Source organism: Protopterus annectens, chromosome 13.part0, assembly GCF_019279795.1.
Source record: "Protopterus annectens isolate FY-2018-M chromosome 13.part0, PAN1.0, whole genome shotgun sequence".
NCBI classification, from domain to species: Eukaryota; Metazoa; Chordata; order Ceratodontiformes; family Protopteridae; genus Protopterus; species Protopterus annectens.
The window spans coordinates 806,209,285-806,225,045 of NC_056747.1; the positions used below are offsets into that span (position 1 = coordinate 806,209,285).

The following is a 15,761-nucleotide window of genomic DNA, read 5'->3' on the forward strand; positions in this document are numbered from 1 at the left end:
TTCCCACCCACCCCATATCGATTACATTTATAGTTTTCCACCACATCCTCAGTTCCCTACTACCCAATTAGAGTATCACACCACACATATCACTTACAAACCAACACCCTTCACCACACCCTTACTATCACTCATTATTAGTATATCAAACCCACTTACTTTAAGTTACTACCCTTAAATACTCAGATATAATGAACTATAAACAACAGTCCCACTTAATAAAAGCACTACTCTACCTATGTACTATCATCACCTTTCTCCTGCTCTCCTCTTACCACACTTAACTACATATCAGTACCCCCCCACAATGGCAAACCGAACCTCTGTCCAGTCCCCTGAAACTTTGTAACTTCTCTGTCACACCACTAGACCTCATCTCCTCTAGATCATTCTCTTACTCCCACTACAAACTGTCAGTCAGAATTAACCCTCACTCCTCATTAAGACATACTAAATTACTACACAAATTAACTAGACTGTATCTTCACCTACTCCACAAACTTATTTGCTTTGGTGACATTCACCCTAATCCAGGGTCCACCACAACACCCTGCGCAGACTCTAATCAGCCAAACCTCCTATACTGTAATAGGGTAACCTAATGGTTAAAGTGTTTGCCTTGCAAACTCAAGGTGCAGGGTTTGAGTTTCACAAGGGATAATTGGCTAGGCTTAAAATGGCTTGCAAGGACAGTTAGCTTAGTACTAATCTATGAACCATACTATGAAACAATCCTACTTCCTCTCTCCTCTTAACATAAATGCAAGAAGTATACTTAACAAAATTCAGGACCTTCATGCCCTTCTAGCTGTATATAAACCAGAAATAGTAGTGCTAACTGAAACATGGCTTAAATCAGAACACCATAATAATGAGATTGTAGCCCCTGGCTATAACATAATATGCAGAGATAGAACAGAGAAAAAGGGAGGTGGCATAGTAATATTGTTCCAAAATCATCTCACCATTGAACAAATTGATTATAACACCCTAGAAATCAAAGATGTTGAACTAATCCTTAAATTAAAACTAAACTCAAACAAACATATCATTATTACAGGTGGCTACATTCCACCAGGCAATAACACTACTAGAATGGAAAACCTGCTGAACTGGATATCAAACTTAATGCCACAAGAAACTGTGCTGTTAGGTGACTTTAATATTGACTGGCTGAGCTGCTCTAGCCACACTCCAACTACCCACATTAACCTCCGTAGATTTACCCAAGTTATATCCACCGCAACCAGAACAGACACAATCTCAAAACGCGAATCCATCTTAGACTGGATTCTGTTATCTGACCCCATTCTAGCATGGCACTCTGGCTGTCTACCTGACAGTCGTAAGTGATCATCCACCAACCTACCTAATTCGGAACAGACCCCATTGCATAAGCCAATCCAACCTCAGAGTAATACGTAACAAAAAGACCTTTAAAACAACTGACTTCATCAATTCAGTACAAAGCTGTAATTGGAAACCCCTAAAACTACTATCTCTAGATGACACCATACAGTACTTTAACTCCACTTTCCTGCAAATCCTAAACTGTCATGCCCCCTCCAGAACTGTAAGACTAAAAGCTAACTATGCTCCATGGCTAACTAAAGATACTAAGACTACAATGAAAGAGAGGGATCTGGCCTGGAGTCAATAGTAAAAGAACAAAACCAGTAATCTGAGGCAAACCTAACAAGAACTTCGAAACAAAGCCAAAAAACAAATCAAACTAGACAAAAGTAACTACTACAAAAACATGCAGGAAAAATATGCCAACAACTCTTAAGAGATTTTGGGCTACAATAAATGGCATAATCCACCCAGGTAAAGCCACCACCCCAACCCCAGTACTACCAAACAACCATGACAACATTCCCACCCAATTTAACAAGTTCTTTACCGAAACAGTCCAAACCCTTACCAGTGCCCTCAATACCACTAGCAGCCCTATACCAACTGCTAGCAAAACCCACCATACTACTCAAAACAATACCACCATCTTTTCCCTACACCCTGTATCCACTAAAATTATTTCAAAGCTCCTTAAGAAACACAAACCAACCACACTAGCTGCTGATACCCTACCAGCTGAATTCCTTCAGATAGCAGCAGACTCCATAGCATATCCCGTGTCCATCCTCATAAACAGATCACTTGCAGAATTCAAAGTCCCCACCCTGTGGAAAACATCACGCATTATTCCACTGCACAAAGGGGGCAACTCCTTAGAACTCACTAACTACCGCCCAATCACAATACTCTCACCTCTATCCAAGATATTAGAGAGAGTTGTACATTCCCAACTACTTTGGTACCTCTTACAAAACAACTTAATCTCCAAAACTCAGCATGGCTTTAGACCAACCCACAGCACCACCACAGCATTACTATCATTTACAGATATAGTTAACCACAATAGAAACAAGGGACTATTTGTACCTTCAATTTTCTTAAACTTATCTAAAGTCTTTAACATGGTAGACCATAATATTCTTCTCCAAACTTTATCTACCCTAAGCCTCAGCCCCTCCACTATATCATGGTTTACTAGCTACTTAACTGGTCGACAGCAAGCAGTCCTATGGCATGACCAGCTGTCCCCCCTGCTACCAGTATCCATAGGTGTCCCTCAAGGATCCATCCTTGGCCCACTATTGTTCTCACTATTCACCAACCAAATCAATTCCTCCTCACTCACAGCATCAGTAGTACAATACGCAGATGACTCCACCCTTATAAGTGCCGCCCCCACCTTAAAGGAACTGCAAATCCTCACCCAAAACACTTTTACTCTAGTCGAAACATGGTTCACAAACATCAAACTTATTCTTAACTCCAAAAAAACTAAATTAATTATTTTTGGCCCAGGTCATGCTCCCACCTCAACAACACTTACACCATTCACTCCAAAGATAACATTCAAATCACTCCAACTGCACACGCTAAACTCTTGGGTGTAGAAATAGACAATAACCTCAAATTTGACATCCATATAGCATAAACCATTAAGAAAGTTAATAAAAAACTAGGACTTCTGTATAGGAACAAACACTTTATAACTAAACAAACTAAAACTACTATTGCTAGAACTCATCTCTTATCCATCCCTTCTCTATGCCTCTCCCATCCTTACTAATTTCCACCAGAGTGATCTGAACAAAATGGAATCTTGTTATAACAAAATGGCCAAGTTTGCTACTGAAACCTCATACAGATTCCACCACTGTCTCACCCTTAACCCTCATTTGGCTCAAGCTACCTCAACTACTTCTGTTTAATCAACTCACTATAGCGCATAATCTCTTCTACCTTCCAGAAAAAAACCCTGCACTTCAAAATATAATTAACCCCCATATCCCTACCAGAGCCTTACGATCTAGTTCTCAGAACCTAATAAGCGTTATCAGGCACAAAAATAATGCTGGCAAATCTCTCTTTGCCTGCATTATTACCAAAATCTGTAACTCCCTACCTAGCCAAATAATCTCCACTATTCAATTTAAGAAACTCCTGAGAACACACTTCTCAAACAATTGGCTTTGTTCATGCTACTCCCCAGGATGTTCTTCGTGTTTCACTGTTGCAGTCATTCCATTTGGGTAATCTGCTGGCAGGTTGCCCTCAGTTGGCCTGAATAACAAAGTCTTGGGTCCTGCGTCGGTTGCTGTCTCCTCTTCCATGACGTCAGGTCATCAGGGTATAAAACTTGCAGCTGACGCCATTTAAATCAGTCTTTCTTGCCGCACGGTGCCTGAAGCAGAAGCAGTTCGCAAGTGCCGGTCGGCCATCTCCTGAAATTTTCGTATTCGAGTTTCAGAACGGAAGTCTTCAAACTAAAGCTAAGTACCCCGTTGAGGAAACTTTTTCTTGCTCCTTACTGATGTCAGTAAAAGTTAATAATTGCATTACTTGTGGGAAGCAAATACCTCATAAGGATTTTCATTTGTACTGTATTCCTTGCCTAGGCCCTGATCACAACATGCCTTGCTGTCGGTTTTGTGCTAAATTTAACCAACGCACTATTAAGCATTGGTATATTTTTGCTTTAAGATTTAACTACCCTGAAATGTCGTCAGTTAGCAATCCGACTACCGGAGTTCACAAAAAACGCAAGGAAAAAGAGGCAGACCGTCGTCCAAAACAGACGACGAAGCTTCTCCTAAGCCAGTCGCCGGTTCGCCAGTACTCAGGCGCTTTTGCAGCCCCTGATACCCGCTACTTTTGAGTCGCAGGCCTCTACCGGGACCCATTTGGAGTCCGATATGACGCGAGATTCGCAGAGTATTGAACTCGTGGATGTCTCTCCCTTGGATGGGTCCGGAGCCGCTGAGCAGCACTGGCTTCTGAGGGTGTTTTCAGGCCTCAACATTTTTACATTAAACCGATGCCAGCAACAAAAACAAGGCCAAAAACAACTTCTATGTCTAAAAAACTGATGCATGAGCCATGTGCTCAGGCCCCTATGCCTAAAAAACAGATGATCAAAATGGCTGAGGATTTAATTACCTTGATCAGGGGTTCCCAACCCCCTCCTCCCCTGCTAAGAGGCCTAGACAAGGCACTGATTATGAATCTTCAGATCAGGTTTCCATTTCTTCTGATCAGGAATTTTCTATTCCACCCTATGCGGATTCTGATGCAGAGGAATCCATCCCATCTGCATCTCCTCCTGAGGATTACTCTTTTGGAGAGACATTGCATACTTTAAGGGAACATTTTCACTGGGAGAGTCAGGACTTCTCTGCATCAAAAAAGAGGCTTAGGGATTTCCTTCTTCTTCCTCAGCATAGGCCTTTGGCAATACCTCCTGTATTAGACATTGTTGATGATGTGTTCTCGGAATCAAGCATGGCTCCTGATTCCCTGCCTCTGGCTCCTAGTAAGCCTGACAGATATTACAGGGTTTCTGGCTCCCACAAATTTCTTTTCAAAAATCCTGCTGCTGATCCTGAGACTATTTCTTAGGGTCCCAAGGGTGTTAAGGCTCCTACAGCCAGAAATCCTACCCCTTCTGATAGAGATTCCAGGGCGCTGGATAGATGGAATAAGAAGGTTTATACGTCTGCAACCTTGGCAAGCAGGGCTTTAAACTGCCAGTTTCATATGCTTAAATATCAACAGCATGTTATGGGTTTACTGAAACAGAAAATTATGTTGATTTCTGATTGTGTGGAAAATAAAGAGTTACAGGATTTATTGCATTCAGCAGAACAGGTTGGAAAGCATACTTTGCAGTGTGGTTTTGATTCCTTGGAGGCCTCTTATAGGGCTGCCATTACTGGATCTGTGATTAAAAGGCATGCCTGGCTCAAGGAGCACAATCTGCCTGATCATGTTAAAGCTAAATTGTTGGATGCCCCTTTGCGGCATGATACTCTGTTTGGTAATAAGGCAGAAGAGGTTTTAAAGAAAATGGAAGACAAAGCTAAATCTATGCAAACTGTAAAAGATTTCTTGCAAGTGCAGCCACCCAGGTTCAGTAGGCACTGGCCTACTAAAAACTGGTCCTTTCCTGTGTCCAACAGAGCCACTCAGGGCAAACCCAGGCACTCAAAAGGCTCCAAATATCAATCACAGGATTCTTACAGGTCAAAGCAATATGGGGTGCCTCCACCTCCAAATCTGGAGGAAACAAAGCACAACCCTACAGTAAGCAGTCTCAATGACTTTGCTCTACCATCTCCAAGCACTTATCTTTTGGCAGCCAACTTGGGGGGAAAACTAGCACTTCATGCTCAAAATTGGCAGTTAATTACCCAGGACAAGTGGGTATTAAACATGGTATCCCAGGGGTACAGATTTCATTTCCATACTTTGCCAATTCCAAACGGATGGCCGGATCTACCTCAAAACCAGAGGCCCAGAAACAAGTCATGTCCCTCATGGACATGGGGGCTATTCAACCGGCACCAGCAAAGGAAGAAGGACAAGGATTTTATTCAAGACTTTTCCTGGTACCCAGAAAAGACAATTCATGGCGTCCAATACTGGACTTATCGATTCTGAACACGTTCCTGGACATTCAAAATGCTGAATTTACAACAGCTACTGCCTATGCTAGGCAAGAATGCTTGGTTAGTAACTCTAGACTTAGAGGCATACCTGCATATCCCAATAAGGGAATCATGCAGAAGATGCCTCCGCTTCAAAGCAGGTTTTTTTGCATTACCAATTCTCTGCACTGCCCTTTGGCTTATCTACTGCGCCCAGGGTCTTTACAAAGTGCCTGGCACCAGTAATTGCATTCTGCAGACAAAGAAGCATTCAAATTTATCCTTATCTGGACGATTGTCTCATTCAAGCAGAGGACAAGGACACTCTTCTTCAACATCTGGCATTTGTAAAAAGGCTTCTAGCATGCCTGGGGTACACCATAAATGAAAATAAATCGCAACTGGTACCCTCTCAAATAATTACATTCCTGGGTGCAAGCTTGAATACAACTGCTCAAATGGCTTACCTCACACCAGACAAACAAAGGAAATTGACAACATACTTCAGACAAGTGGCAACAAAAACCCCAGTTATCTGCAAGACAGATTCTGCAGGCTTTGGGGTTTATGGCATCCTGCATTCTATTAATTCCATATGCGAGACTGCATATGAGGAAACTTCAGTGGTACCTAAAAAGTTTATGGAGTCAACATTGTCACAGTCTGGAAACAATGATTCGTCTCATTCCCTGCCTACAACAGGAGTTTCTTTGGTGGGCAGAGACACGTCACCAAAACAAGGGACTGTCATTGACTCTACCCTCTGCCTCCCAAACCCTAACTACAGACGCAACAGACTATGCTTGGGGGGCCCTCCTGGCAGGGAGATGCATTCAGGTCAAATGGAGCCCAAACCAAATGCATCTGCATATCAACCAGAAAGAAATGCTAGCTGTTCAGAATGCTCTGACAGCCTTCAAGGACTTACTTCATCCAGGACAACTACTGATAAAGACGCACAATACCACAGTTATGTGGTACATAAACATGCAGGGAGGTACATATTCGTACCCCCTTTGCAGACTAGCCATGGCCTTGTGGAACACAGCCTTGACTTTCCAAATACATCTGCAAGCTGAATTATTGCCAGGAAAGCAAAATACCCTGGCAGACGACCTAAGCAGAAATCTTATGGACCAGCACAAATGGAAACTGGATCCACAAATCTTCAGCATGTTAACACAGAAATGGGGGAGCCCAGACATAGATATATTTGCCTCTCCCCAATACCATCAGTTGGACAAATTCTGCACAAGAACTCATCACAAAAAAAACATGGAAAGTGGATGCTCTATCGTTCAGCTGGAAAAAACTATCAGTCTATGCCTTTCCCCCTCTGCCTCTACTCTCCAAGGTCTTACTAAAAGTCAGACAGGAAAAAAGAAAAATGATCCTAATTGCTCCGGATTGGCCTCGCCAGCACTGGTACCCGCTTCTAAGGAATATGTCACACCTTCCTCCGTGGTACTTGCCTCAAACAACTCGTCTGCTGTCTCAGCAGAACTATCAGATTCTGCACACTCAGCTCCAACCTCTGAATATAGCAGCATGGCTAATCAACTAATTATTCAAACCACATCTCTCAGTAAACCTGTGATGGATGTCATTTTGGAAGCCAGAAGGCCTAGTACTAGAAAATCTTATGCTGATAAATGGAAGAGATTCTGTGCTTGGAGCCAAGCACAAGGAATAGACACAGCAAAGCCCAATATTCCTCAGATTTTACAATACTTAACTGAGATGCTTGACAAGGACCTATCTTTTTCTTCAATAAAAATCCATGCTTCTGCCATCTCGGCTCATTAGAACACAGAGCCTCCCCTCTTTTCTCATCCACTGCTTATCAGTATCTCAGAGGTGCCAAAAATTTAAGGCCTCCCAGGAGAACACCAACTCCTGCATGGGACCTCAATTTTGTGCTGGAAAAAACTCACCCTGCCTCCTTTTGAACCAGCAGCTACTGCAGATATAAAATTTCTATCTTGGAAGACAGCTTTTCTTTTGGCAGTCACTTCAGCAAGAATGGTTTCAGACGTACAGGCTCTCATGGCAGTGGAGCCTTTCATTATATTTTACCTGGACAGGGTGGCCCTCAGGACCAATCCTTCTTTTATGGCTAAGGTGGTATCCAGTGTGGCTTTTAACCAGACCATTCACCTGCCTGTATTTTTCCCAAATCTGCAGAACAAGGGTGAGCGGATTCTGCATTCATTGGATGTACACAGACAACTAAGATTCTACCTAAACAGGACAAAATCTCTAAGAAAGTCTGAGCAACTACTGGTAGCATTTGCTGCAGGATCAGAGGGGAAGGCTATATCAAAGCAGACTATTTCTAAATGGATAAGCCACTGCATTCGTTTCTGCTATTTGCACCATGGTAAACCTGTGCCCAATGGGATCAGATCCCATTCCACCAGGGCTGCCTCTAATTCAGCAGGTTTTCTCAGAGGGGTCCCAACCAAAGACATTCTAGAAGCTGCTACTTGGAGCTCTGTTCATACGTTCACAAAGCATTATCATTTACCTCTCTTATTTAGATAAGTCCAGGGGCAGGCTTTGCCACTGCAGTCCTGCAGGGCCTTGTAGCTGCTCCTAATGCTGTTTAGTTCCATCCTCCCATCCATAGCTTTAGGATTCTACCCAAATGTAATGACTGCAACAGTGAAACACGAAGAACATAGTACAGTTGTGTACACTTACCGTAAATGTAGATGTTCGAGTGTATTCACTGTTGCAGTCCGGGTTACCCACCCGCCATCCCCCTTTCTATACCTTTTCTTTCCTTCACTATGCTCAAAAGTCTTTGTGGTGCATTTGCTTTTAGTTGAAGGTAAATTTTATGTTTTTAAGGTGCATTTATATATTTACAGTTTATATATATTTTTGCTCCTCATTTGGGGGGCACCTGACATCTGGGGCAAGAAAAACTGATTAAAATGGCGTCAGCTGCATGTTTTATACCCCTGACGTCATGGAAGAGGAGACAGCAACTGACGCAGGACCCAAGACTTTGTTATTCAGGCCGACTGAGGGCAACCTGCCAGCAGATTACCCAAATGTAATGACTGCAACAGTGAATACACTCGAACATCTACATTTATTGTAAGTGCACACAACTGTACTTTAATTTGCACTAGTACCATGTTCAAGGATTCTACTAAAGGTCCCCTAATTCCTTTCACTGTAAAGCTTAATAATCACTGGTTATTTCTGTAACAAAATTTTGAGAGTACTTATAATTTAGAAAGAAAGAAAAAAATGTTCTTGTTTATATTCTATATAAACCCTACTACTCGAATGTTGTATGCTGACTTTACTAAATGAATGGTTAATCTATACGTAACTTATGTTTCTATGGAACCTATATCTCTGTATGATATTCTTGTGTAATTTCTTTATGACATGCTATTGGAGCTTTTCTTCCCGGGCCTCCGGTGAAAATGGTTGTGTGTCCAGTCAGACTTTCCCAGTTAACAAATGTAAAATAAATAGATAAATAAAAGTCCAGGTAAGTAGTTTAGTAGTTTATTTAATTTTATAAAGTGCCAGAAACATCTGGTCCAAATTGATCTAAAGGGTGTGAGAGGAATCGAGGGAGTGAGGGGTGATGTGAAGTTAGAAGAGAATTTGTCTGCAATAATGTTAGCAATGTCTTTGGGGTTTAGAGAAGGAGATGCCATTTGAGGTATGTCCCGTCCAAAATTGTAAGTTACTTCAAAGCTTTCTAGTGTAGCTGAAGAAGGCCTTATGGCTGTTTTTGAATTAGCTGCAACTCTTGTTTTTGAATTAGCTGCAACTCTTAAGTTCATAGTTGATATTACATTTCTTTATGATAAGTTTGAGGGACTAACTTGTAAGTTTTATGTCCTTTTTTATAATGATGAAGTGGGCATCTTCTAGTGATGGCCAGGAGATTTTTCTTTTTGTTATATAATTTGTTGCGTTAGTTCCACCATAAGTGTTTCATTTTAAACTTGCTTTTATGCTCTTGTCAGATTGTATGGATGCCTCAGTGCATCTTTCCAAGAGGAAGTAAAATTCAGAAGAGTAGCCAGCAGCCTCAGTTAAGAGGTTTGCTGGGGAGCTATACCATGTATGATTATCAGTAAAATCAGTAAATAGCAAATAATTTACTGTGTGCAAGAACAAAAGGGATATTCACAACTGTAGGCAGTGCAACTGTATCAAACTCCTCCTATCACATTGCATGAATGTACTGGAAGGGGGTGACTGATGAACAAGTACACAGAGTTTTTGAAGGTAAGACAGGAAATTAAGATCAGGATGCATTACAAGTGAGACTGACACTTGAGAAGAAGCTGGACATGAGAGCGAGTCCAATTGGACATCCCTAGTCGTAGAGAAAGTATTTGACAGGGTCTCAAAAAAGCCAGGTTGCACAAGTCCTGCTGTAGTTTCAACTCCTAGAAATGTTGGTAGAATTAGTAAAAACTAGTTACAAGAACCCAATGACACAAATAAGAACAGTGTTTGGACTCAAATAAATGGTTTCTAGTGGAACAGGTTAAAAGGGACAAAACAAAACTGCTGCATGCAAGTAATATGGCAATAATAAGCAGATGCTTAACACGTACTTCAGTTATTGTGAGACAGAGATGCTAAGCTGAAAGCTCATGGGATGAAACTGAGTGGCGTACAGGACTAAGGGTGACAGCAAATGGGAGAATCAGAAGAAGAAGGTGAGCACCAAGCTTCAAGAGAAAGTAAGGGAACATTTAATAGATTCAGTTATGTGGGAGATGTGATGTCAAAGCAAGAATCAGAGGTGCTACAACCAACTAGTACAGTTGCAGAGAACATCAGGAGAGCAGGCTGCAGTGGTGGTTTGGTCACATATGCAGAAAAAACAGAAGATTATTTGGTTAAAACAGATTTGGGAGAGGCAGGAAGAAGGTACAATAGTAAGACAAGGTGCCCAGCCAAGGGACTGGTTGAGTATAAGATCTGTGATATATCTGGTATTACTGTTGAAGATAGGGAAATGGCACTGAATTGAGACAGGTGACTACAGTTGATGCAACACCCAGACTCCATGTAAAAATGGGGGAAAAGGGTGTGATGATGAGAAATGGGATTTACACTGTTTATTCTCAAGCATGTGTGTTAGCTGTTTGGGAAGTGAGTGCAGGGTGACTTGTGTGTTCCTATTTTTAGGCTGGGGATTCAGTCTGCGTCTTTTAGAATCAAGTACCTCTGCAAACAATATTTTGACTTATTTGATGCATTACTTCGCATGTTGTAAGTATGTATAATGTTGTACAATTTCCCCCTCATTCTAAGCAAAGTTTTATTTTTCTACAATAAAAAAGTACGAAACCAAACCAAGCGCAAAACGAAAAGAGGAACCTTGTTGGCAGAAATCACGCCACCTAGTCGAATAAAATCCTTAACGCTTTTATTAGAACAAACCAACAGAGCGTTTTCGCCACGGAACACCGTGGCTTCTTCAGAGGTTTACAATTCCAAAAAAAACCAACACTCCGTTTAAGACAGTTAAACCAGGAAGCGACATCTTCCTGTTTCCTGCAAACGGCAGCTATATATGTAAATATAGGCCTTGAGACCTGTTTAATATATGTATTATGGTCCTAAAGGACCAATTAGGCTGGTTTATTAAATAGAAGGGCTTCGCACTTGATTGACTTTATAGGTAATCATATACCTTTTACTGTTTATCTATTATTTAGGAATCTACACTTTTGTGCAGGATTTCCATAGATGTAGGTATACCTTAAAGTGGGGTTGTACCTTTCTTTCTTTGGTATTGTTTAGTTATGTCCTCCTTTCCTTGTGCTTATTATAATAATGTACATAAAATACTTGCATGACGTCTGCATTTCTTGTGTAACATCTGCAAAGTGTTTGAGTTCTGTGTTTTCTTGGTGCTTTGTATATACTTTTTAATTGGCTGTACATGACATTTTAAGATTTTTGTACTTTTAAATATAGCTGCCGTTTGCAGGAAACAGGAAGATGTCGCTTCCTGGTTTAACTGTCTTAAACGGAGTGTTGGTTTTTTTTTTGGAATTGTAAACCTCTGAAGAAGCCACGGTGTTCCGTGGCGAAAACGCTCTGTTGGTTTGTTCTAATAAAAGCGTTAAGGATTTTATTCGACTAGGTGGCGTGATTTCTGCCAACAAGGTTCCTCTTTTCGTTTTGCGCAAAGTTTTATTTTTCTGTCTTGTTGCCTGTATGTTTTCCCTTTACATAAAGGATCACATTTCCTTCCCTTCCCCACTCAGAACTAAGTGTATGTGGGTATTGCCATTTTTGTATTTTTTGTTTTTCTTTTATTAAATTGGTTGGTGGGAGTGAGCTGTAGGTCCTTACAGCTGTGACACTAGCCAAAGGCTTTCACATTTATATAAACAATGTCAAATTGCAAAACATTTGCAGAAATGCATGGTTCAGAGAAAGGAGACGGTGCATGTTTTCATATTTTGGATTTATGGTGCATATTTACAGTGTGTTTATATCCTTAGTTTTCAACCATTTGATTAAAAAGTAACAATATATGTAGTCATCTGATGCCAACAGTCATAGAATACATTGACTAAAATAGCAATGTAGCTGAAGTTTTAACACATCCGATAGTTGAAAGAAATGCAAGTGCATGTTCTGCTTTTCCATGTTTTGAAATTATTCAGTTGTATACATTCTTGTGTCTCTTTTTTTTTTTTTTCATTTCTTTGTCTTTCCTTACCAGGGCCCCTGAAATCCTAATGAGGAGTGGGCACAACCGAGCAGTAGACTGGTGGAGTCTGGGGGCATTGATGTATGACATGCTGACTGGAGCAGTAGGTGCACATCTCTTAATTGCATGTTCTTTCATTTCGTAATTTGCAGTGCATGTTGTATACCATGTGTATCAGGGAACCAAACCAGTAAAAGAGAATTTGTTTCCGACAGACATGCGAGAAACCTATGTTCAAGACCAGCCAGCTTTGAAATGTTACCTGTACAGTGGTTAGATTTAGACGAGTGATGTAGGTAACCGAGGTTTAGACACGGTCACAGGTGGAACAACCCTGGTGGTTTGAATGGTGTACCCATTAGCAGCTTTCTGTTTGTAACTGGAGAATGTTTGTGAATTTATCAGTGTCACTGGCTCCCTGATAATAACTACAGGTTGTAGTTCTGCAGTTGCATAAAGTTGTTTGTGAATGTTTGGATGGGAGAGGTGTTTGTGTTTGCATGACTGGTTTCCTTTTTTAAAGTGGGTAGGTGGTAGTTTCCCCCAAGACTGTCAAATCAACACTGCAGTTATGTGCTTGCATCCTTCCTTCCTTACATATACAAAGTCCTCTGACCTTATTTTAAGTGGCTGTTTTCATGAAGGGACAAGATAATTTCAGGGGCAAAGAAATTTATTAAAAAGCAGTTTAAAGGTCTACTGGCTGTGAGAGTTCCAGAATTCTGGAGAATTTGTTTCATTTATTTTTTTCTGGGGTGGGGGGTGATTATAATTTTCTGCTGTAGACTGACCAAGAGGAAGCTACATCAGGAATTGTGTGGGTATGTGGATAACATTTATCCCATGGCTCATAACCTACAGTAAAGTGAAAAACACTTCTCTTGGCTAGACTCCCTCAGACGGTCTGTGCCCTGAAATAGTGTGAACAGCTTTCAGGTTACCCTTGGAAAATGATGATCCTGACAGCTTGATTACCCAGGAAAAGTAACACAGTAGAGCTGCAAGATGGAATACTGTGGTAATAATTAGATAAGTCACCTTTAATATGGAAAACCTAACTGCTGAGGAGTTAGGAAAAGTAGGGAAAAATCTGAGAGCAATGTTTTGATAGATGTTATGTGACCCCCCCCCCCCCCCCACACACACACACACACACACACACAGTGCTAATGGTCATCCACTGCCAACCCCTTGTTTTTCTCCTTAAATAAGTTAACAGTTGGTCAGAAGTATTGGAGGCCAGGTATCTTACTGTAGTTAGAGAAGTTCATGGCTACACATGTATATCCTTGAAATTCTTGCACCCTGATCAAGTGCAAAATAATCTTCAAATCCTACAAATTGTTCCCCATGCCATACCTTTGATCTTCACACAAAGTTTAAATACAGACTGTCAGATGAAAGAACTGTTACAATTGTGTTCTTTATTAAAAAGCTATATAGGAAACTGCTGTAAGAGATTCCCTTATTTTATTAGTAGCATTACATAGCTCTCAACTGTCCGGATATTCTCAGAATGTCTAGATTTTTCCTCATATTTTAGGTCAGTTCCTTATAAAACCTGTGGTTTTCTGGTAAATCAGTGAGGACTGAATTCACTAAGTAATGACAGCCATTTAAGTTTCAGTCTTCATATCTTTCCAGAAATGCATGGTAACACAAAACCTTTTATTCTAGCTAGCTTCTAAGATTATATAAGCAATATTCAATAATTGTCCTTAGATTAGGGCCTTTGTCCCCCATTAATTCTGCTTTGTCCAGATTTCTAGTCTACAAGGTTGAGAGGTATGTAACACGGTTGATTTTAAATCCTTCAAAAAGCAACTATTTTCTGTTCTGTGGTACAGGGAATTGCAACCCTGACTGTGATTCAGGTGGCTGGGGTTCAGTTAGTAACCCCCTTCATGGGTTGAGCCAGGCAGGGAAGGAGAACAACAAAGTGGCTTCGTCTTCTCTCCTCTCCTGGTGGGTGGGAGGGAGCGGCAAATGAAAGGAACGTATGAGCACTCTGAGGTTGTGCCTTTTCTGTGGTTGAGACCGGAGGAAACCAACTCCCATGCTTCGGAGAAGGTGAGCAGGGCTACTTACTGGCAGTATCCCTTGTGGAAGTAAGGAATGATCCGGTATGTACTATTCATAGCACGCACCATTCCCTTGCTTAGCTGAGCCGCCACAGGGGATGTAGGCTGTAATCAAAAACCCTTAACCACCCCAATGGCTGTCTTAATGATTATCTTTCTTGGTCAGCTGTCACTTCAGTGATAACAAATGGACCTATAGACAAAGGAGTGGGTCTAACAGCAAGCAGCAAGGGAAAAAAAATACATATTTTTCTAATTTAACTGCTAAACAAACAACTGACTGTACGTTATTGTAGCTGAACTTCTGTTACTGTCACACAGCATACAACTGCATCAGCTCCCAAGTGGACTGCTGTACAAAACTGTAAGTCATGTAAATTTGTAAGTTCGGATCCCCTTTACAAACTTTCATTATTCCAACTAATTACTTACTGATTAAACTGTACTGATTGCTGCTACTTTTACAGTTCTGTTATTTCTCTTTCTCTCTCTCTCTTTCACACACACTTTTATTGTTCCCTTGCAACTTGTGACAGTGCCAGCCCAGCTGTCTGGAGTTTTGTAAATATTCATGTCATTTGTGAATATTGATGTGATTTATACAGAACTGTATGATGTTATGTGATCCTATCTCGCCTACATTCTGACTGATGGGTTCGGAGCCGATCCCTCGGCTCCGACTCGGCACGCTTATGCCAAAGAGCGAAGTCTCTTATTGGCTGAGCTTACTATATCCCAGGATGCACCACTACCAGTCCCCCAGATCTCGTTTGCCGCTAATCTGCGAAGACGTGGTCTCGAGCTGGCTGAGCTAAGTAGTAAATTTACTAACTTTTTTCTGTCAGGAATTTCCTGTTCTTGTCATAAAAAGCTGTTTTAACGGCTATTCTTCTCTTTTGTGTGTGTTTGGAGTTTATCAAAAGACTTTGTTGTGTGATTGGGTTGAGTTTGGTTAGGTCTCCTTCA

The 15,761-nt window shown here is 41.1% G+C and overlaps 1 protein-coding gene across 1 annotated transcript in view; it reads left to right on the top strand.

Annotated features, from left to right (window-relative positions):
- The window catches only part of RPS6KB1 (ribosomal protein S6 kinase B1), a 1,830,003-nt gene that overhangs the window by 1,109,129 nt on the left and 705,113 nt on the right, over positions 1 to 15,761 (top strand). Inside the window, exon 8 of the mRNA XM_044054533.1 lies at positions 12,727 to 12,817. Coding sequence (XP_043910468.1) covers positions 12,727 to 12,817 — 91 coding nt within the window. The remainder of the gene's footprint in view (positions 1 to 12,726; positions 12,818 to 15,761) is intronic.